Raw genomic sequence first — 24,655 nt, 5'->3', positions numbered from 1 at the left:
GGTGTCAGTCGTAACCGCCATTCCCGTATGGAAGCGACCCTTGTCATCGGCATATCTGGAGCCGTCCACAAATAGGGTCCATTCTGGGTTTGAGAGTGGGGTATCCTGTATGTTCGAAGGCGAACCGACTTCCGCTTGCATCATGGTCCATAACATAGAGATGGAACGGAAGAGAATAGTTCGGAATTCCTAAAGCTGGAGATGAGGCAATCATTTGTTGTAGAGCGTCGAATGAGTCCAGTGCCTCTGGTGTTAAATAAAAAATTGCTGGTAGTTTTCGAGGTATACAGTCATATAGTGGTTGCATTAGAACAGAAGCGTCGGGAATCCAGGGACGACAGCATTAAATGAGACTCAGAAAGGTCTGTAGCTGATGTGGAGTTTCTGGCGGAGCCAACTCCAGGATGGCCTTTTTCCATGCCATTGTAAGGTGTTTACGGCCTTTGGTAATACAATGTCCCAGAAAAATCACTTTTTGAAGGCATAACTGTAGTTTCGATTTGGAGACCTTACAGCCAGCTGTAGCTAGAAAATAGAGTAGGTCCAGGGTAGTTTCTTGACACATGGATGGGTCTGGAGCACAAAGAAGTAGGTCATCCACGTATTGCAGGAGCTCAACTTCCGGGTGAGCGTCTTGCCATGAAAAAAGCACAGAAGACATAGCTTTGCTGAAACTGGACGGGCTGTTTTGAGCTCCTTGTGGCATCACCGTCCAGGTGTATTGCCACAAGGAGTTCATGTGTGAATACAAAAAGATATTGACACGAAGGGTGTAATGGAATGGAGAAAAAGGCATTAGCAAGATCAATTACAGTGAACCAGGATGCCGTAGGTGGAATGCTGGATAGAAAAGTATGTAGATTTGGCACAATAGGGGTATCCAGAACATTCAAACAAATAAATTGAGATTCATTTTTCTGTCTGCATTTCGCCACCTACATTACCTCCATTCAATGTAAAAACTCAAATTATTCAAAGTTCAACACCTAGTGGGCAAATAAATTAAATCAAAAGACCACTAAACTCATGCAAATAGTTATTTCAATGTGTACTTGAATCAAGTTTTACATACATAGGCAGAACATATAATTGTCATGTCTGTGGGTGCCAGGTCAGATTGGAATCTCTGTGCAGGAATGGATGCTTGTTCAGGACCATGCACTTGTCTGAAGAAGGCTGGCGTCTCAGGTTGAAGATGGCTGTCTGCTGCAGACTTAGCTCTGCCGTCTGCCTACAAGGTTCAACAGTTGGGGAACTGACAGATGTGCACAAGGTCTGACACAGAGGGGACCGGAGTAAGGTACAAAATGATAAGTCAAGATACTCCAAGTGAAGACCGAGTCAAATACCAGGTAAACATGAAACCATAGGGTGCCAGTTTGGGTGACCACATTCCCTAACTGACATTGAGGGACACTTACTTTTAGGGACACTTACTGTGACAAAAGCATTGCATCAAAATTGTGCTTGGGACTGGTGAAAACATATTTGCCAGTGCATTTTTCAGTATTTACTCAATCACTGGCTACATAAAAAGGTCATACTTTTATACATGTTAGACGTTTTGATGTTTCTCAATGGGCAGAGACCATGTATAAATTACTAACCATATATCTGCACAAAAAAAGTACACATTTCCTAATGTGTAAATAGGAATGTTTCTGTGCCTCAATGCTTCATGTTTCATATGTTTGTTTTTTAAAAAAACTTGTGCCAAAAAAACTTGTTCTAATCAAAATATATATCCAAGTAGTGACAAATTATGTCATAGAGTAAACAGAACTTTTAATTCCTCTTGAATTTGGATCACAAAATCAATTCCATGACTTAATGACAAGATACACCGTGAACAGGATATACCGTATTTGCTCATTTATAAGACGACCTTGATTCTAAGACGACCCCCCAAAATTTGAATATTAATTTAAGAAAAAAAAAAGAAAAGGCCTCAATATGAGACTACCCTCTAGGAAAAAAACTTTTATTAGTAAATATTAATTCACATGTAAACTATTATTTCATATTTAATAAAAACTATGATTGAGAAAACAAATTGTGTTCATCTTCTTTTATTTACCAGTCTGCCCTACAAAGTGCCCTCCAGATATGCCGTATATGCCCCCAGATTTGCCTTTTAACCCCCTATATGCCACTCTGCTTCTCTGACATGCCTTTTAACCCCATTAATGCCACTCTACCTCCCTGACATGCCTTTTAACCCCCTAATTGTCACTCTGTCCCCCAGATATTCCTTATACACCCCCTAAATGCCACTCTGCGCCCCAAATATTCTGTATACACCCCCTATATGCCACTCTGCCTCCAGAAAACCATTTTACCCCCATGCCACTCTTACTTACCCCCCACATGCCCCAACTTACCGATGCATCATGTGACGCCGGTGCTCTGTCATAGAAACCCCAGAGGAAGTGTCGGCAGAAGCGGAGGATGTCTGCGCGCATCGCACAGGCCTCCACCGGCTGCTGGAGAGGAGGATCCAGGTCACCTGCAGCGCTGAGGGGATCTGGATCTTAGTCTTGTAGTCAGACCTCTATTTGAGATCTGATTAGAAGACGACCTCGATTATAAGATGATTGTTATTTTTCAGAGCATTTGTTCTTTAAAAAATGGTCTTATAATCGAGCAAATAGGGTATATTTGTAAATAAGCATCAAGAAAACTTAGGCAAAAAAGGTCTCATGAAAAGAGTGAAAAAACAGGAAAGCTCTAGCCGGCCATATTAATTTGCTGCTCTTGAGAGTTCGCTAAAGGGACGTGAGAGTGTGCAGGAGAGGTGCTGCTTCAAAACCTTCACTTCTCCATTCACTATTATAAAGATCTGACCCAGGTATGCTTCTGCTGCAGGCAGAGCTTCCCTGACCCTGTATACGGTTAAATCAGGGAGATCTCCTCAAACATTCACTTACATACGACCAACTGAGCCGTTGACATTGGAGAAACCTTCAAGTTTTGGCCCTTCATAATGAATAGTGACGTGAGAGAGTGAAAACCACATTTTTCATGCAAACATGAGCCTCCAAAAATAATTCACCTCCTCCGACGCCAACTTTCATATTCAAGTCAGTTATTCACTTTGTTTCTCCTGTTAGCACTTGTTATTATAGTACCTGATGTCACCTAATAATTAAGTGAATATCCATTCCTCAGAAAATAGTATGAGTTTAAGTTTTAAGTATAGAAATGAAGCCCATCAAGGCTGCCCATTTTTTGATCCTTTAAGTACCCAAAACCTAATCAGTCGTTGGTCTTGTATTAGGTCCAGGAAACTTATGCATATCCCATGCATGTATAAATTCCCTCACTGTGTTCTGAACTTCTCTTTGGAAATCTGTCTCATTTGTGCCACTTTATACATAGACAAAGATGCCATCTAGTGGTGGTTGTGGAGTATTAGGTGACCTATTGTGGTCTGTGGTGTGCTGTTAATAAATGCTTAGAAATATCTAAGTCTACTTGATTGGAAAAAATAATTTTATTGTGTAAACTATTTGCTTTAACCACAGTGGGAGACATTCACTATTTTGATTGCTTTTGTTCGTGTCACAAAAAGATGCTAGAAGAGTTTTGCACTTTAATCACCAAGTAAATACACAACAAGTGGGACTTACACGTTCCCTACAATTTTTTTGATTAGCAAAGGGTAGAAAACATTTTACACACACATATATATATATATATATATATATACAGTGTATTTGGTATATGTTTAAGTGATTGTATGATATATATATATAAATATATAAGTGCTTGGCAGATAATATAGGATAGAATATTTGAGATGGGATTGGGAGTACATCAGTGCACCAAAAAAGTCATCATATATGGGACACCTGAAGCCACAATTTAGTGCTGCTAATCCTTTCTAATAAAATATGGGGACTGAAATAGAGTGAATAACACAAAACCTTTACTTTTCCTCTCACTGATTTCTGGGCCAAGAAAGTTTTGTCCTCTAAAGTGACTACAAATTCAGGAAGGCATTTTATCTCTAGATAAATAAAAATTGAATAGATCAATTTATTCCTACAGTAAATAAAGTGCCAAGAAACAGATAACCAAATACACACCAGGACAGGCTCTGCCACACCGACACCCAAACACACACAAGGACAGTTTCAGAGTGCTAGACATGTTTATTTTTTATGAGAATAAGGTTATATTTTAAAAGTATTATATGCTATATATTCGTATTTTAAAGTTTAGGTTTGTTTGGGATGTGTCCACCCTTTATTCATGGAGTTGCTTCCAAAATGCCACCTGAACTTCTAATGTATTAGGACGACTGCTTGATCCAACATCATCCGCAGTAAAAAAAATTAATAGTGTATTAATAATGGTTTTATGTTGGAATCTTCTAAATTAATATAAAATAAGTGCTGCTGAATGCACAGGGCCAACACAACCACAACCACAGCCTTGGGGTAGAAATGTTGCTGCCACCGTTGTCCCATGGAGCCTCTAGGACCATGTGAGGACCAGCTCTGCAAAAAAGCAAGAGCAATTTCTCCTTGGATAAACAAACTCAAATTAAACATGTAAACATGTGTTGAATAGCTGTCCTAAAATTGGAATGGCTAAATACCAAATTAACTAGGCTGTTGTGGGTTTCTAAGGCTCTTCTAAACAGAACTTTTGGGTAACCTCAGCTTTGAGGCTTTGAGTTTTGGCAGAAAGTGCACGGACAGGCAATGTTTTATGAAAAAAATTGGAAATATTTAAAAAAAACATTAATTTCCCAAAATTTAACCAAAACAATATTAATACTTTTTTTATTTAACATTTTATTATAAATAGATAGAAGAGAATACATTCTACTCATGTTAAATAATTTCCTAGAATAAAATAAATTATACACAGGTATTATAAAGCAATAAAGAATCTCATGATTGAAAACAAATACTTGAAGAGCAGGACCTTGTGAATAAACATCACGCAGCTCATTTGGCACACGGCCCTATTAACAAAATGTCTAAAACTACATCTGAAATAATTAAGAATTAAACTTACTGGGCTGAATAACTTGATGGGGTGTACCTAGGGGAGATAATATGGCAATGTTTCCACACAGGGGCTCTAACACCCATAAACTGTCCTAAAAATTCATGGACCCTTCTATCTGCATGTAGGTTCTCTGCTGTTGCCTAAACTTCTGGCTTTCTAAACAATACCTATTTGACACAAATCAACTCTTTGTCTTCATTTGCAGGAAGATGACTGATCACTTTATATCTGTGTCTAGTTTACTGGTTAGTACCACTACTAACCAGTCTGATAATTCCATGATTAGCTCTGATTCACCTTAAGGAACCATTATAAACACAAAATTCACCAAGTTTTAACTTAATTGTGGTAGAGGAGAATCATGTAATCTTTGCTTCCCTACACCTTAAAGGGGAAATGTGCAGGGAGTGTGGCGTGTCAAGACTCCATGACCTGGAGGATTTGGGTGTTGCCCCAGAGAACAGGAGCTTCCCTCGGAATACTCCGGGTCAAACACGGAGAGTTCCTAGGTATGGTCATTGGGCTCTTGAATAATGCTTGTTAGAGTTTCACACCTAGCCACAACTCATTGCATCCAGGGTGTCTCCATGGATATCCCTCCTTAATAAGTATTATCCAATTATATGACTGGCTGTAGATGATCTCCCTAAAGACATAGATGCCTTCATAGCTGTCTGCCATAATAGAAACTGAATGGCTGCAGTCTCAGAAAGATGCTGAAAGGGTATAGACACTTACATGCCTTCACAAACAACTTGCATCTTAATGGATATGCAAGGGTGTTAGCATGCAGTGGCATGTAACTTCATTTACGTCTAGTAGTGTTAACCCTTTACTCTACTGACTACCTCTTTTTATGGTATGGAGCTGGAATAGATGTATTTTATGTCATTTTTTTAATGGGATTTTTATGCTGTAGTCCATCATGATTAGTCCACAATTGAAGACTTACAGGAGCTGCAGTCCATCTACAAATACTACTCCTGTTTGCCTCTATTTTTGGGGTATATTTTGGTAACTATTTAAAACACACTAGATATTACTAGTTCTACATATTTATTAATCTTACCAATACAGAAAAAAACTGATTTAAATTGTCTTCTTTGTTGTTACCTGGTGGTTTTCTACTCTAGCATCATCATGAGTTAAAACACCCAACAATAAATAAAATAATATTAAACACAGAATGTTTGACATCCTGTTCTACTTATGAATATCCTATTGGGGACCCATGTGATGGGCTCATAAAAATTGCTTATAATCCTATAAAATGCGACAGAAAAAAAAGCATATTTTTTTATCTATCACAGGATCCTGTTAAGAATTTATTGAAAAACTAAACTGCCAGGTTTTTTAACCTGTCTACATTTAACTTGACTGCATACAATACCAGGATGGATTCTTCTTCTCTAAAACACTATCACCTTCATGAATGTGACCCAAAACATTTTTTTCATACATATTTTTCTTCTAAAACTGATAAACGACTTCTAGAGGAAGCTGTCATGAACCCAATGAAATATCTGCATAAAAGGTTTATCTCAGGTATTTTTTTTTATTAACTATTCTTTTTTCTTTGTAAGAATATATTTTCATGCCGGGTTCTCAGATAAGAATTCCAGATGACCCATTGCAGACCATATTTACAATAGCATTAATGATATTAACAAGACAACACACTTTACAAGACACATGGAGATTTTGAAGAGCTTGGCTTTACTGGTTACGTTCGTTAGTTTGACTCATATTTCCTTTATTTTACTTTAAAGTTTTGTTTAGTTTTTTTTTTTTTGCATGTTTTTACGATTTACTGTTTTTGTATCTTCCTTCTTTCTTTTATTAATGCACAGCTATCACACACTTCTAAATCTCAACCCTCAGTCGATTTCATGGCTTAGTGGCATGGTCATTGGATCAAGAAGCTCTAAAATATTAATTCTATTTATATCCCTGTATGTCATGCCTTTCTAAATATCCAGACCCCTTTTGAAGGCATCTAATGTATCTGATAACACCACCTCCCTTGGCAGTGACTACCATAACTTTTGCAATCCTTACTGTAAAGAATCCCTTCCCTTGTCATCTATGCAATCTCCGCTCTTCCCGTCTCAGAGGGTGACCTCTTGTTCTTTGTACAAGAGGTCTTTGTTCTGTTAATGACCAGATCACCGAAGAGCTCGTTATATTGGCCCTGCATATATTTAAACAATGTTATCTAAGACGCAGTTTGTCCAGTGTATATAATTTTAACTTTTTTAGTCTCTCTTCATATCTCTCTTCTAATCCCCTTATTAATTTTGTAGCCCTACTTTGTACTTTTTCTAGTTCCATAATGTCTTTTTTATGGACCGGTGCGCCTGTTAAGTTTGTTATCTACCATTAATCATAAGTCCTTCTCATTGGTACTTTTCCAGGATATTCCATTTGTTCAGGCACTTTAAGGTCAGAAGCCCATAAATTAGAGGGTATCAGATTAGAGGAGCAGCAGAAGTGGTAGAGGTTTACACAATAAGAGTATTCAAGCATATTCTGACTCTAAGGGCTGATTAATGTCTAATACTTTACTGCAGAAAAAAATACAGACAGACTAGATGGACCAAATGATTCTCATTGGCCATCCAATTAAATGTTTCATAAATCCCACACCATATCGGCACACTATAGGTTTTAATAGATTTTTGCTCTAAAAATTCACCATATTGCTAAAGGTGACATAGGACGTAATTACAGTATTTGATTTATCCAAACAAGATTTTAACTCCCAATATAAAGCATTTATTTGATAACACGTTGATTATTTCTGTTACAGGTCATATTAAAGGGGACATTCTGCTTGATATCAGTGTTGGACCTTCTCTTTTCCATCTCTTTCCAGTTTGTGAGTCCTTCAAAGAAATTATCATATTAGAATTAAATGACCTCTGCATTGCTGAATTTGAGAAATGGATAAACAACCATGAAGAAGCCTTAGATTGGTCTCATGCGTCGAAGTTTATAATGGACCTGGAAGGCAAAAGGTGAAATGGATATCTATATAAGTATAAAAAATGATAAAAGCAGTAATGGTCAAAGAGAAATTAGTCCAAGGTGGTACCTTTTCTTAGGTCAGCAAAAACAACGCAGTGTCACATAAGCTTCAAGACAACAGGCGGTTCTTCTTCAGATGCTAGCAAATCATATGTTATCCTGTTCTAATACTTATAGTTTAGGTATCCCTAGACCTAGAATCTGAAAAATATGTCTCCCGATCTCTCAATTTCATTTTTTCAAAATAAATTGAGTGAAGTAGGTCGATACGGATTCATTTGTGCGTCTACCACATCCCTAAACTATTCGCTATTGAATACAAAAAGTTTTAAGTCATTAAAATTGTCAACAACTAGCCTTTTACATATTTGTTTATTCAAACTGTATTTATGATGAAAAACAACATAATTTTACATTAAAATAAGCTATAAGTGAGTTGCATATGTCTACGCCATGTAAGCGATGTCTTTCATCGCAAGTTCAGTGTGCATGTAACATGATCTTTAGCTCTTGTGGACCCTGTCATACATATATCTTCTGTGAATACTTCTAATACTTGCTGATTAAATATATATATATATATAAATATATATATATATATATAGCATACGCTTTAAGTTATTTTATTGCATACCAATTTTTAAAGCAGAACAAACACAAACCATTAAGGTAATGATCATGACTGGGAACTCTCCGGTTTTGGCCCAGAGAACTCCGGAAGAAGCGCCGCTTCTCCAATTCTCCGGGTCAACACCCGAATCCTTGGGGTCGCAGGAGTGGGGTCTTGACCCGCCCCACTCCCCGCCCATTTCTCCTTTAAATGGGAGTATTTCCCAAGATGTAAGTGGGAACGCCCACTGACATCAGCAGGACGCCCACTGGCAGCAGCGGAAATGCCCCATGTCATAAGCAGAGATGCCACTAGTGTCAGCAGGACCGCTCACCAACATGGCTGCGTCCCCCAAGGGTAGGTTGCCGGAGCCCAAAAGTCCCCAGGTATGGTAATTATGTTCATTTAACATGATGTGTATGTAACAAGGCTTTGTCTTTTTCCTTTTTTTTCAGCGGTGGATGGCAAGAAAAAGAAGCATTATTAAGAAAAAAAATTAACCGTGTTGTGAAATGGGACATTACTAAAGATAACCCCACAGACCCAGTAGTGCTACCGAAAGCAGACTGTATCATATGCGCATGGATACTGGATATTACAAGCCCAGATAAAAATGCTTACATCAGCAATCTGAGAAAAATCTCCTCTTTACTAAAACCAGGAGGGCGCCTGGTATTATTTTCAGATATCAACGTTAAACATTTTATGATTGGGGAGCACAAATTTAATATCCTAACTTACGATGAAGAATTTCTTAAAACTGCTCTAAAAAATGAAAGGTATATTATTGAATCATTTGAGGCCCAAGAAAGGAAAGCTTCTTATGATGTCATCGATCATGAAAAAATTGCCTTTGTCACCGCACTTAAACAGAAGTAATCTTAAAATCAAACAGCTCTATACACTCGTTAAATATTAAAAATAAGCAGTATGTATTAAATGAATAGCATGGGAGCAGACATCTGAACTTCCAGTCGCTATGGCTTGGAGAATGATAATCTCTCTCCATTTACTAAAGCTTAATTGAGTGATTTCTGCATTTGGCTATTAATAGTTAACTCATATAATGGTTTGATTTAGAATTGGATATCTAGCTTGCTGGTGTTGTAATGAGTGTTAACCGATCACATAGGAAATCAGATCTGTTTTCTAACAATCAATTCAATCAATTAAGTCTGAAGAATAAAACTATCGCAAATGGAGGAGTGTGTTGGTATTTCTTCAAGATGTACGGTTGAAGGGACACTCTACCCATTGTGGGCACTTTAATGCATATGATAGTTGAAGGTGGTCTTTAAATTACCAGTCTAACAAGGCACCCTACATGCATCCATAGAAATCATTTTCCCATTGATTTTAACCCCTTAATGACAAAGCCCGTACATGTAAGGGCTGAAAATGCATTGTTTTCAATGGGTTTAGGGACTGAAGGGGTTAATAGATTTCAGACAGTTAATGAAAAAAATAAAATCCTTTTTTTTAGGACAGTTTTCACCTAATTTTTACAGTACATTTTTTACTTTGGCAAAAATCTAACTAAATCTTATTCACTGAAACACCCTGATCTAAATTTTTGCTTGCCTCTTCATAGAGCGAAATTAGGTTAGTATGACACAATCTATCTTTCTTAAAACTATATCCGTGCTTATTAATGAATATTGTTGGACAAAACGTATTTCCGAATATCATTGCTTAACAAGCTTTAAAATAACTTCCCTCTCTGCAGAAGTTAAGCTCACAGGTCTGTTATTACCTGGGCCGTGTTTTGATGCATTTTTGAGTATTGGTCTATTATTGGCCCCATGTCAAACAAGAGAAAACTCTTAAGCCATTATTTGAATAAAATGTGGGAACCCTATGTGTGTGAATCTGTTTCTCATGAGCAGAAAATGATGAGGAAGACAGGTAGGAGGTGGGATTAGGATTTTGTTGTCAAATAGCAGGGGTGTCCAACCTGCGGCCCTCCAGCTGCTGCAGGACTACATTTCCCATAATGCCAGCTAAGGGGCTGGCAGAAGAGTATGGGAGATGTAGTCCTGCAGCTGCTGGAGGGCCGCAGGTTGGACACCCCTGCCAAAGAGGATGGCGTTGCAGTTTACAGCAGTTCCCCTCCTGAGTGCACTTATAATATTTGCTGCTACATTGCTGTTGCAAGCAAGAGCCCAGGATATAAAGGGCTACCCACAAGTGATTTGATCTGTTGCTAACCTACGGGAAGCAGATATTTTACACCTAATACCATACTTACCAACATTTCCTTCCTGGATCCTTGGACAAAGAGGACGGGGCCACACACTGTGCCTGGCCCTGCAACATGGAGCTCTAGGCTACCCCAGTACAGATACTGGGAAATTTGGAGGTTAAGTTGTAATTTGTAATCCTGTTCTATAAAAGAACATCCTGGTGGAAGAGCACATGATAAGCTAATGATTATTGCTCATAGTCTTATGATAGGATGCAATAAAGAATATTTCATCAAGATTTAAATAAATATATATTGCATTAATAAATGAGCATTGGGTCTTTCTCTCCAGTAAACACGACTGGGTTCAGTAACAAGATGTCCTCCACCGATCTTAAATATTATCATGAGCATGACTTTGAGCCGAAACACTTTCTTGATGCATACTGTTCTCCTAAAGTCTTCTAGAGGATGTTTTCAGAAACCCCATGAAATCTTTTCGGTAAGTAAGTTTTTGTTGAATATGCTTGAACGTTTTGAGTTGTTGGTATGCAAGTTCAGTTGTGAATTAAATGTATTATGAGTCTATGGTAACAGAAATATAAATTACCGTTTGTCAGTTTAATTATTTTTTAAAAAAAACTCTAATAGTCATAGTAGCAGCAGAGGCAGGTGACAAAATACATTTTAAGTGCCAGTTCATGATCTTTATGTGATAAGGTTGTTATTTCTCTTGTTCATATTCATGGGGACATGGTGATTTACATTGCCGTTGGTTCAAATATTTCCCATCGTATGCCAATTTGTAAGTTCTTCAAAGAAATCACTAGAATTCATAATGATTTATGCATTACTGAGCAAGAGAAATGGCTAAACGGCCACGGTAAAGCTTATGACTGGTCCCATGCATCACATTTTATGACGGACTTGTTGTTTTTCTTATAGAGAAGGTATAATGCAAGCACCCATAATGCATAAGCTAAGTGTATGTGCATACCTGGCTTGGTATGTATGTGTGTGTGTGTGTGTGTGTCTGCCTGGGTAGGCATGTTAGTGTGTGTGTGTGTGTGTATGTGTGTCTGCCTGGGTACTAGACTTGTGCATTCGTCTTCGGGCGAACATGAAAACGAACACGAAGAGTGCGTTTTCGTGTTCGTTCCGAAGACATGAAGAAGAGAAGACAGTGCCGGTAAAACGTAGGCGAAGACGAAGACTCACACACGAAGATTCTTCGCCTTCGTCTACTATTCTCCCCGGTCCCTTCCCCATCTAACTTACCTTATCTTCACAGCATCGCGGGAGTTGACTGAAGTGGAAATCCGCAGGTTCGTCGTCAGGGGTTACAGGGCAGTGCGCGTGAGCCTATTGGTCACCTGCAGGGTCTTCCTCTGGCATCAACCAATTGGTTGATGCCAGAGAAAGACCCTGCAGGTGACCAATAGGGCTCACTCGCACGGCCTTTTTAACTCCTGATTTCCGCTCCCGTTAACCCCTGCGATGCTGCGTTGGATAACGGGAGCAGAAATCTGTAGGGTAAAGGGCTGTGCAAGCGACCAATAGGCTCACTCGCACGGCCCCTTACCACTAGTTGCTAGGCAGAAAAAAAAAATAAAGCAACCTGGGACCCTGCTACAACAGTTAAAAGTCCGTGCCAGCGACCAACAAAGTCGCTGGTACGGACATTTAACTGACACAGCAGGGACACCAGTGGTCTCCCCACTGTGTCAGTTAAATGTCAGTGCCAGCGACCAACAAAGTCGCCAGTACGGACATTTAACTTAGCATAAATAACTTACTATAACTTCGGACACAATGCTGCCCTCTGTTGGTTTTACATTAAGTAGCATATACTTGAAATCCAAAGTTATTATGCCACTCAGTGTAAAACCAACAGAGGGCAGCATTCTGTCCGAACATATATTAGCTATATGTGGCAGTGTGTTCATTTTCATCTATTCATTATTTAATAAAATATATCCCCATGATCCGCTGGTCTCCCCGCTGCAACAGTTAAATGTCCGCACTCGCAGACATTAATTCTGTCGAACTTGCAAACTCTTTTTTTCTATTTATTTTGGGGGTTTTTTGTATTAAACCATTACACGAAAGGATCATGGGAATATATTTTATTTGAATAAATGCAAATGAGCACACTGCCACATTTGGCTAATATATGTTTGGACAGAATGCTGCCCTCTGTTGGTTTTACATTAAGTAGCATAATAACTGGATTTCTTTCAAGCATATGGAACAATGCTACTTAATGTAAAACCAACAAAGGGCAGCATTCTGTCCGAAGACCAATGAGCTCACTACCATATATATATAGCTAATATATTCTCGGGCAGAATATTATGCTACTCAGTGAGTAGCATAATATTCTGCCCGAGAATATATTAGCTATATATATGGTAGTGAGCTCATTGGTCACCAGCAGGAGGCCCCCTGCTGGCGACCAATAGAGTTGCTGATATGCACATTTAAACTACTGGCGCCGGAAAAAACGAAGAAAAAACGAATATTCGCCCAAAGAGAAGACAGGAACGGGCGAATATTCGCGGAATACGAAGATTTTTTTTTGATGAAGACGAAGACGAAGAGCCCCCTGGTGCCCAAGTCTACTGGGTACCCATGGTATTATTTTCATTACCTTTTATTAAGCACCAACAAATTATGCAGTGTTACACAATTAGGTTAGGGCAGTTTGACAGCTACATAATAAATATACATTAATACATATGCCCAGGGCCGGACTGGGACTGAAAAGCAGCCCTGGAAAAATATGGAGACCAGCCCCATATAGTTTATCTCACGGTGAAGCTCTTATACACACCCGAGTCACACTATGTGCCATTCTTTTTATCTCATTATTTGTATTAAAATGCCAGAAAGCAAAAGTGTTAAAAGGCCCTAATAAATGAAATACATTACACATAATGGGATCAAAACATTTACTACTGCGAACATTTTTAGATGAAAGAGTTCCATTTTATTCAGTGGAACAAAACACTGATCACATTATTCTTCACGATATTCTGGTAAGAAACTTTTATTTCTTTATTAATTCATGTAGACTATTTTTTTTCCATATTTAATAAAAGCTATGATTGAGACATGTTTGGTTTTTATTTCCTTTCATTTGACAACCTACCCCCGAGTTATGCACCTCTGCCCCCAGGCTTGCCACTCTGCCCCCTGATATGCCTTCTAACCCCCTATATGCCACTCTGCCTCCAGAGATGCCTTATACCCCCTATATGCCACTCTGCATCCAGAAATGCCTTATACCCCTATATGCCACTCTGCCATATAGGGGATTAAAAGGCATATCATGGGACAGAGTGGCATATAGTGGGTATAAGGCATTCCTGGAGGCAGAGTGGCATGAAGGGGGTTAAAAGGCATATCATTGGGGCACTCTGCCTCCAGAAAAGCCTTATGCCCCCCTATATGCCACTCTGCCTCCCTGACAGGGGCGTAACTAGACCCCTCAGGGCCCGGGTGCGAGAATCTGTTAAGGGCCCCCCACCCCCCCAAAAAAACATGATTTTTACCCAACAATTTTTTTTCAACAAATTCAATTTACATATTGAATCATTTCTGTAAAAAAATCAAAGAAAAAGGGGCGCATGTACATAGGGCCCTTTTTGTTTGAATACATAAATAATCTTTCCACCAAAACAGCCTGACTGTGGCATTTTTGCCACCAAAACAGCCCGCCTGTGGCATCTTTGCCACCAAAACACCCCGCCTGTGGCATCTTTGGCCCCATAACAGCCCGCCTGTGGCATCTTTGCCACCATAACAGCCCTCCTGTGGCATCTTTGCCACCATAACAGCCCTCCTGTGGCATCTTTGGCCCCATAACAGCCCGCCTGTGGGATCTTTGGCCCCATAACAGCCCGCCTGTGGCATCTTTGCCACCATAACAGCCTGACTGTGGTATCTTTGCCCCCCCCTTACACATCCATGCTATCTCTCACACACACACACACACATATATATTAATTCACAAATATTTACTCACTAATTCACAGATAATCCATTCAATCATTCAGATATTCATACATTGATACTCATTAATTCCCTCATTCAGATACTCATTTACATATACTCATTCACAAACATTCATTCACTCACTCCTTCACAGATATTCATTAATTCTCTCACTCAATCTCAAATACTCCTTCATGCAGCCTCCCCTTACCTGAACAACCGAAGATGTAAAAAGTATGTGCCGCTCGGCGCTCGCAGACCAACTTGTTCAGTGCATAGGGGGAAGCAGATGCGCAGCAGGGTCATGTGACGTACGTCACGTGACTGTTGGATTCCTGCGTCCCCCGGCATCCTCGTCTGCCAGTAAGTAGCGGCCCCCCGCGGAATTAATCGTGGGGGTTGCCCGGGCCCCCTAGAGTGGCGGGCCCGGTAGCAGCTGCTGCAGGGTTAAGGGGCAAGTGCCCCTTTTGCCCTGAGTTATAGACGGCCGTAGAGGCCGCATAGGCCCAGTCAGTCCGGTCCTGACTGGGCCTATGCGGCCTCTACGGCCGTCTATAACTCATAGACCTTGGGGCCCCTTGCCGCCGGGGCCCGATTTCGGGCGGCCCCTTGGCTTGGGCCCCCCTGCCACCGGGGCCCGGTCGCAGTCGCGACCCCTGCGACCCCGGTAGTTCCGCCACTGCTCCCTGATATGCTTTATACCCTCCTATATGCCACTCTGCCCCATAATATGCCTTTTAATCCCCTATATGCCACTCTGCCTCCAGAAATGCCTTTTACTCCCTATGTCACTCTGCCTCCAGAAACGCCTTATACCCCCCATATGCCACTCTGCCTCCCTGATATGCCCCAACCCTCCTATATGCCCCTCTGCCCCGTGATATGCCTTTTAACCCCCTTTTTGCCACTCCACCTCCAGATATGCCTTTTGACCCCCTATATGTCACTCTGCATCCAGAAATGCCTTATACCCCTATATGCCACTCTGTCCCATGATATGCCTTCTAACCCCCTATATGCCACTCTGCCATATAGGGGATTAAAAGGCATATCATGGGACAGAGTGGCATATAGTGGGTATAAGGCATTCCTGGAGGCAGAGTGGCATGAAGGGGGTTAAAAGGCATATCATGGGGCACTCTGCCTCCAGAAAAGCCTTATGCCCCCCTATATGCCACTCTGCCTCCCTGATATGCTTTATACCCTCCTATATGCCACTCTGCCCCATAATATGCCTTTTAATCCCCTATATGCCACTCTGCCTCCAGAAACGCCTTTTACTCCCTATGTCACTCTGCCTCCAGAAATGCCTTATACCCCCCATATGCCACTCTTCCCCGTGATATGCCTTTTAACCCTCTTTTTGCCACTCCACCTCCAGATATGCCTTTTGACCCCCTATATGTAACTCTGCCTCCAGAAATGCCTTATACCCCTATATGCCACTCTGTCCCATGATATGCCTTCTAACCCCCTATATGCCACTCTGCCATATAGGGGGTTAAAAGGCATATCATGGGACAGAGTGGCATATAGGGGGGTATAAGGCATTTCTGGAGGCAGAGTGGCATAAAGGGGGTTAAAAGGCATATCATGGGGCACTCTGCCTACAGAAAAGCCTTATGCCCCCTATATGCCACTCTGCCTCCCCAATATGCTTTATACCCTCCTATATGCCCCTCTGCCCCATGACATCCCTTTTAACTCCCGTTATGCCACTCTGCCTTCAGATATGCTGTTGATCCCCTATATGTCACTCTGCATCCAGAAATGCCTTATACCCCCTATATGCAACTCTGGCATATAGGGGGTTAAAAGGCATGTCATGGGACAGAGTGGCATATAGGGGGATATAAGGCATTTCTGGAGGCAGAGTGGCATATAGGGGGACACACTTACATACACACACATGCCGATTTTTTTTTTGTTTTTAACAAATACAAAAAACATTATACAGTACAAAAAATACATTATTTTACTCACCTTCTACTTCTCTTGACTTCCTGGTAGCTGCACACTGTTCTCCTCTGTGCTGACAGGATGCCACTGACCTGACATCCGGTGCTGCAGCAGTCTGAGTGCGAGGGGGCGGAGCTTCCACCTCACGCGGCTCCCATCACTATGCGGCCATCAGACTGCTGGGAATGTAATCTAAACGGCCGATGCGTGCTGATGCCGCCGGCCGGAGCTACTTTAACACTTTTTTTTTTTATTTATATGGTAAGCTGGATCGGCTTGCCATATAAAGTAAAAAAAAGAGTATTAAAGCAGAGGCGGCCGGCGGCCGTTCAGATTACATTCCCAGCAATCTGATGGCCGCATAGTGATGGGAGCAGCGTGAGGGGTGAAAGGTCAGTGCGAGGGGGCGGAGCTTACACCCCTCACACTGCTCCCATCAGTAGACGGCCATCGCACACGGCTGCTGGGTGCTGATGCCGGCCGGGCAGCCGGCCGCATCAGCACCCAGCGGCCGCTTTGATTAGATTTCGGGCAGCCTGGGGGGCAGCTCAGCGGCTGTCTTCATGGCCGCCCAGCCCACGGACCTTCTGGCCCACCGGGAAATTTCCCGGTATCCCGGTGGGCCAGTCCGGCCCTGCATATGCCAGTTCGCTTGCCATCTAGTCTTATGGTACTTGTATTATACAAAGTTCCTTAAAGGAATTTGTGAAAATAGGGTGTAGTAGCTCTCTTGTGGCAGTAATTAGGGATAAGTGGTTTAAGGATATAAACTAGGATGTTCTAATAAAATGAACAGAGGAGTGGGCTAGTGCTTAGTTTCAGAGGGTGGTTTACAGAGGGCTTGGAATGTTTCAGGAAAGCTACGAGAGAGAAATTACTAAGAGAAGATCATTTTAGGTTTGGAAAAGAGGTGAGGTTATTGCTGTAGGATGCAAGAGGGGAAGGGGATCTAGAAAAAGGAATGTACTTTACAAAGGTAAACAAGATTTTGCCAAAAAAGAAACAATGTCCGCAAAATACATATTAGTAAACTTGCTCGCAGATCTGATTCTTCCAAGGGCTTCTCTTATTGCTTGGTTTCAAATGGTGGTTTGCGGAGGGCCTAGGTCTGCCTTGGTTTGTTAGTGTGTGTATCTGCCTGGGTATGTTAGTGTCAGCAACCGGCCCGCAGCCACTCACCAGACTACCCACGAGTCAGCCCTCTGCCGTGTCCACGCTGAAGCTGGCAGGCACGTGCGATCCCTGCCCCCTTTTTCTCTGCCGCCGGGAGGCTGTCAGCTGTGCGTGCTTCCGATGACGTCGCCTAGCCCAGGAACATTTAAAGCCCAGCTTTCCCTGCAGTTCGTTGCTTGGTGTATTTTCTCTGAGTTCCTGTTCCGTGAGTTCCAGTTTGTTATTTATCTCAGCTTGTTTAACAGACTTTACTACATTTCTGGAGAGCCTGACCCTGGCTTGTTTAATGGACTTTGCTTCATTTCTTGAGGCCCTGACCCCGGCTTGTTTTGCGATTTTGATACTTGTCTGGTGCGCCTGACCTCGGCTTGCTTCTCTATTTAGGGCACCATAACTTATATGGTGCTCTCTGAACTTTCTACCGTCTATATATCACCTCACAGTTAGTGTGTCAACATGTGTCTTTGTATGGATATGTTAGTGTGTGTGTATGTGTGTGTTAGTATGTGAACATGAGTCTTTGGGTATGTTAGTATGATGTGGGGGTATTTTAGTTTGTGAACATATGACTTTGGCTATGTTAGTATGTGTGTGTCTGTGTATGAACATGTGTCTTTGGGTATGTTAGTATGTGCGTGGTTGTGCTAGTTTGAATATCACAATATGTTTATGTGGGTGTGTATGCTAGTGTGTGTGCAAATGTAATAGTGCCCAGTGTGTGTGTTACTGCTGTGTCTAGTTGTGTTGGTTTGAGTGCGTGGATATGTCTGGGTGTTGGTTAGAGTGCGTGCCCCTGTGGAGATCAGAGTCTGGATCTTCCCCTGGCTCAGTACACCGCGCACCACATCTAAGCAGTGAGACAGAGGCCTCGCGCTCCCACCTCAGGATCTCTGGAAGGTAAGTGATGGTGAGAAAGGGGAGAGGTGGTGAGAATTGCGAGCTATAGTAAAAAAAAAAATGGAGAGATAAAGAGAAAAAAATTGGGGAAAGATAATGAGGAGAAAGAAATTGGGAGAAATAGAGAGAAGGTGATATATATATATATATAGATAAAACATTGTTTAAAAAAATATTCAAAAAATTGAAGCATTTAGAAAAAAAAAACCCAAAATGTTTACTGTTAATCCAAAATATTATACATAGCCAGTGCAGATTAAAAAAATAATAATAAAAAAAAATAAAAAAAAAAATATATATATATATATATATATATATATATATATATATATATATATATATATATATATATATATATTGTATTTGTCCTGATTTGGGAAATAACCTCTATGCCATGGCATGTTATATTTTGGATTTAGCATGGTTTAAACTGGATCGTGTGCATCCACTTTTTATTTTTTTACATTTAAAAGCAACAGTTTGCCAACCATATTTTTCTCTAATTTATATATTTTGACATTTTAAATATGATTAATCTTATCAAAAGCAACAAAAATGTTTAAGCTCATATGATGGTTTTGCATGCCGACGTCATTATGATTACACATACAACAATAAATAAATCACAGGATAAGCATCCTTTTCTACTAATGAAAATCTTGGGAACGACCCATGGGAAAAATATTTTATGAAAACTAGTCACAATCATGTGATCTTTGACAAAGAAAAACAGTGTGATATTTGTGTATTACTTAATCTCATGATGATTTTACAATATAAAAGAGCTGGATCGTACTATTACCCAAGCTGCATTGAAAGCAACTGCATTCAGGATGGATCCTAAAGATCTTAAATATTATCACCGTCATGAGCTTGACGCAAAAGATTTACTTCATAAATTCTTTTCTCCTAAATCTGATAAACTACTTCTAGAGGAAAGCACGGCAATCCCCATGAAATATCTATATAAAGAGTTTGCATCAGGTATGGTTTTTTTATTATTATCAACCAATATTAAGGTTTTATGAAAATATGTTCCGAGTGCTCCTTTCGATACTGTTTTTATGGAAAATGTTCTTGAAAAATATAATACACCTGTGGTTCCTTTAAATTTGTTTTGCAATGGGGGGGATTCTACAGAAACGCATTTGTATTCATCAGTAGTAGAGATGTCAGACACTACACAAAATATTGAATGCATTACGTCTCCAGATTCCTCTTGTTCCTTCTGCATTTCTTACTTAATTTCCAGAAACTTGCAAACGCTTAGTTGTTTCATTAAAAATGGTTTCATTCTTTAAAGAAATTCCAGTAGAAAAGTATTTAACAATTTGACTGTTTCTGCTACAGGTCGTATTAAAGGGGACTCATTGATTGAGTTCGGTTGCGGCCCCTGTATTCATCATCTCCTTGCGATTTGTGAGTTCGTCAAAGAAATAACCTCACTAGAATTCAACGATGTAAGCATCTCTGAATTGGAAAAATGGCTAAACAACCATGAGGAATCCTTTGACTGGTCCCATGCGTCAAAGTTAATGATAGACCTGGAGGGAAAAAGGTGATAATGTATATTTTCTTCTGGACAAAAGTTACTTTGAAAGGCTTGATACATGAGATATATCATTGTTTATCATAATATATAGTTGTTTATACGTTAAAAATAGACCTCGACTAGATATGGTGTCTACATTTTAAGTTTTTAACCCCACAAAACAGCACTGGGATGATTTGACTGATTATCCTGATACTTCGAATAACCAACATGTTTATTGATTTCTGCAACTTGGTGATACTAGTGCTATCACATTCTGTAGCGTTACAATTGGGAAAAGTGCATTACATAATAAATTTGGACTTACAGAATAAAAAGGTGAGAAGGGTCCTGCCCTAAGTACAGGGCCGGACTGGGACTGAAAAGCAGCCCTGGAAAAATTTGGAGACCAGCCCCATATAGTTTATCTCACGGTGAAGCTCTTATACCCACACGCACCCCTTATACACACCCGAGTCACACTATGTGCCATTCTTTTTATCTCATTATTTGTATTAAAATGCCAGAAAGCAAAATTGTTAAAAGGCCCTAATAAATGAAATGCATTACACAGAATGGGATCAAAACATTTACTACTGCGAACATTTTTAGATGAAAGAGTTCCATTTTATTCAGTGGAACAAAACACTGATCACATTATTTTTCACGATATTCTGGTAAGAAACTTTTATTTCTTTATTAATTCATGTAGACTATTTTTTTTCATATTTAATAAAAGCTATGATTGAGACATGTTTGGTTTTTATTTCCTTTCATTTGACAACCTACCCCCGAGTTATGCACCTCTGCCCCCAGGCTTGCCACTCTGCCCCCTGATATGCGTTCTAACCCCCTATATACCACTCTGCCTCCAGAAATGCCTTATACCCCCTATATGCCACTCTGCCTCCAGAAATGCCTTATACCCCCTATATGCCACTGTCCCATGATATGCCTTCTAACCCCAAATATGCCACTCTGCCATATAGGGGGTTAAAAGGCATATCATGGGACAGAGTGGCATATAGTGGGTATAAGGCATTCCTGGAGGCAGAGTGGCATGAAGGGGGTTAAAAGGCATATCATGGGGCACTCTGCCTCCAGAAAAGCCTTATGCCCCCCTACATGCCACTCTGCCTCCCTGATATGCTTTATACCCTCCTATATGCCACTCTGCCCCATAATATGCCTTTTAATCCCCGATATGTCACTCTGCCTCCAGAAATGCCTTATACCCCCCATATGCCACTCTGCCTCCCTGATATGCCTCAACCCTCCTATATGCCCCTCTGCCCCGTGATATGCCTTTTAACCCCCTTTTTGCCCCTCCACCTCCAGATATGCCTTTTGACCCCCTATATGTCACTCTGCATCCAGAAATGCCTTATACCCCTATATGCCACTCTGTCCCATGATATGCCTTCTAACCCCCTATATGCCACTCTGCCATATAGGGGGTTAAAAGGCATATCATGGGACAGAGTGGCATATAGGGGTGTATAAGGCATTTCTGGAGGCAGAGTGGCATAAAGGGGGTTAAAAGGCATATCATGGGGCACTCTGCCTACAGAAAAGCCTTTTGCCCCCTATATGCCACTCTGCCTCCCCAATATGCTTTATACCCTCCTATATGCCCCTCTGCCCCATGACATCCCTTTTAACTCCCCTTATGCCACTCTGCCTCCAGATATGCCGTTGACCCCCTATATGTCACTCTGCATCCAGAAATGCCTTATACCCCTATATGCCACTCTGGCATATAAGGGGTTAAAAGGCATATCATGGGACAGAGTGGCATATAGGGGGGTATAAGGCATTTCTGGAGGCAGAGTGGCATAAAGGGGGTGAAAAGGCATATCATGGGGCACTCTGCCTCCAGAAAAGCCTTATACCCCCCTATATGCCACTCTGCCTCCCTGATATGCCTCAACCCTCCTATATGCCACTCTGTCCCATGATATGCCTTCTAACCTCCTATATGCCACTCTGGCATATAGGGGGTATAAGGCATTTCTGGAGGCAGAGTGGCATGAAGGGGGTTAAAAGGCATATCATGGGGCACTCTGCCTCCAGAAAAGCCTTATGCCCCCTATATGCCACTCTGCCTCCCCGATATGCTTTATACCCTCCTATATGCTCCTCTGCCCCATGATATACCTTTTAACCCCCTTTATGCCACTCTGCCTCCAGATATGCCTTTTGACCCCCTATATGTCACTCTGCATCCAGAAATGCCTTATACCCCTATATGCAACTCTGGCATATAGGGGGTTAAAAGGCATATCATGGGACAGAGTGGCATATAGGGGGATATAAGGCATTTCTGGAGGCAGAGTGGCATATAGGGAGACACACTTACATACACACACATGCCGATTTTTTTTTGTTTTTAACAAATACAAAAAACATTATACAGTACAAAAAATACATTATTTTACTCACCTTCTACTTCTCTTGACTTCCTGGTAGCTGCACACCGTTCTCCTCTATGCTGACAGCCAGGATGCCACTGACCTGACATCCGGTGCTGCAGCAGTCTGAGCGCGAGGGGGCGGAGCTTCCGCCTCACGCTGCTCCCATCACTATGCAGCCATCAGACTGCTGGGAATGTAATTTAAACGGCCGGTGCGTGCTGATGCCGCCGGCCGGAGCTACTTTAACACTTTTTTTAATTTATTTATATGGTAAGCTGGATCGGCTTGCCATATAAAGTAAAAAAAAACAGTATTAAAGCAGAGGCGGCCGGCGGCATCAGCACACACCGGCCGTTCAGATTACATTCCCAGCAATCTGATGGCCGCATAGCGATGGGAGCAACGTGAGGGGTGAAAGGTCAGTGCGAGGGGGCGGAGCTTTCACCCCTCACACTGCTCCCATCACTAGACGGCCATCGCACACGGCTGCTGGGTGCTGATGCCGGCCGGCCGCATCAGCACCCAGCGGCCGCTTTGATTAGATTTCGGGCAGCCTGGGGGGCAGCTCAGCGGCTGTCTATATGGCAAGTCTCCTGGCCGCCCAGCCCACGGACCTTCCGGCCCACCGGGAAATTTCCCGGTATCCCGGTGGGCCAGTCCGGCCCTGCCTAAGTAGCTTACAAACTAGAAGGAACCATGGGGTATATTACACAAGAGGTCAAAGCTCTAATGTTTGGGGTGGACCAGCCACATAACTATATCCCAGTCTAACAATTACCCCAATATATGATGTTGGTAGACATAGCCAGGTCTTAATAGATTTTTGGATCAGTAAGGGACTAAGGGAGAGTCTATAGGGCATTCTATAGGACTCGTGCAACCCATGAAAAAGTCTTGGATGAAGGACTCAGTTAATGTGTAATTGGAGTTAAGTAAGAACATATAGATAGGGGAACCGCTGGGAAGAGTTTTGTAGGTAAGAGTCCGAATTGTAAATTGAATCCTGAAGTGTAAAGAGAATTGCAGTGGATTTAGTTGATATTAATTAATAAATCTTACAAAGAGAAACCATTAAGGTAATTATATTTACCTAACAATGTCTTTTGTATTTCTTTCCAGTGGTGGGTGGCAGGAAAAGGAAGAATTGTTAAGAGGAAAAATTAAACAAATCCTAAAATGTGATATTACTAAAGACAATATCACAGATCCAGTGGTGCTGCCGAAAGCAGATGTTATCATATCTCTGTGGGGGCTGGATATCCTAAGCACAACTAAAGATGAATACGTCAGAAATTTGAGAAAAATATCCTCTTTGCTGAAACCAGGCGGTCGTCTGATATTGGTTTCCAGTACTAATGTTACATTTTATATGGCTGGAGGGCACAAATATGGTATCTTAACTTACGATGAAGAATTTCTCAAAACTACTTTAAAAAATGAAGAGTTTGTTATTGAAACCTACGAAGCTTACGATAGGAAAGCTGATTATGACGTCGTAGATCATGAGAAAGTTATCTATATCACAGCACTTAAACAGAAGTAATTTTAAAGCCACTCTGATAAAAACAGATCTGTCACTTTCAAATCCTATATTTTTTAGTATCATTCGATAAAGAAAATATTGATTATAAATTAAAAGGTGTGTATGTATTAGAAACCAACCTTACTTGTACGCTATAGAAGCAACCATCTTTACTGTTCGAGAAATACTTTTTAGGCGCAAGCGGCAGGATTGGGCAAGGAATTAAATATAAAGGGGGAAGGAAAAGATTGAGTCGATGGGACTTCATGACATCAGGCCTGATCTGTATGATTTTTCCACCCTATTTGCCTAAAGCCAAAGC

The 24,655-nt window shown here is 41.0% G+C and overlaps 2 protein-coding genes across 2 annotated transcripts; both read left to right on the top strand.

Annotated features, from left to right (window-relative positions):
• The first annotated feature begins 6,416 nt into the window (after positions 1-6,416).
• Positions 6,417-9,538, top strand: LOC128473102 (nicotinamide N-methyltransferase-like). The gene is made up of 3 exons (XM_053455194.1): positions 6,417-6,567; positions 7,832-8,039; positions 9,115-9,538. Exons 1-3 carry the CDS (start codon positions 6,417-6,419, stop codon positions 9,536-9,538), a joined length of 783 nt encoding a protein of 260 aa, XP_053311169.1.
• Positions 9,539-19,699: 10,161 nt separating this feature from the next.
• On the top strand, positions 19,700-24,354 carry LOC128473017 (indolethylamine N-methyltransferase-like). The gene is made up of 3 exons (XM_053455073.1): positions 19,700-19,850; positions 20,217-20,424; positions 23,931-24,354. The coding sequence occupies exons 1-3, from the start codon at positions 19,700-19,702 to the stop codon at positions 24,352-24,354; spliced, it is 783 nt and encodes a 260-aa protein (XP_053311048.1).
• Positions 24,355-24,655: the final 301 nt, after the last annotated feature.

The sequence above is a fragment of the Spea bombifrons genome, chromosome 1 (assembly GCF_027358695.1).
Source record: "Spea bombifrons isolate aSpeBom1 chromosome 1, aSpeBom1.2.pri, whole genome shotgun sequence".
Taxonomy (NCBI): Eukaryota; Metazoa; Chordata; class Amphibia; order Anura; family Pelobatidae; genus Spea; species Spea bombifrons.
This window is presented reverse-complemented; position numbering and strand designations above follow the sequence as displayed.

Bases quoted from the DNA above. Each gene is read 5' to 3' on its own strand.
- LOC128473102 (XM_053455194.1), top strand. From the start codon at position 6,417: ATGGATTCTTCTTCTCTAAAACACTATCACCTTCATGAATGTGACCCA. The intron at 6,568-7,831 runs GTATTTTTTTTT...TTTCTGTTACAG, and splicing joins GCATAAAAGGTTTATCTCAG to GTCATATTAAAGGGGACATT. The intron at 8,040-9,114 runs GTGAAATGGATA...CTTTTTTTTCAG, and splicing joins ATGGACCTGGAAGGCAAAAG to CGGTGGATGGCAAGAAAAAG.
- LOC128473017 (XM_053455073.1), top strand. From the start codon at position 19,700: ATGGATCCTAAAGATCTTAAATATTATCACCGTCATGAGCTTGACGCA. The intron at 19,851-20,216 runs GTATGGTTTTTT...TTTCTGCTACAG, and splicing joins ATATAAAGAGTTTGCATCAG to GTCGTATTAAAGGGGACTCA. The intron at 20,425-23,930 runs GTGATAATGTAT...ATTTCTTTCCAG, and splicing joins ATAGACCTGGAGGGAAAAAG to TGGTGGGTGGCAGGAAAAGG.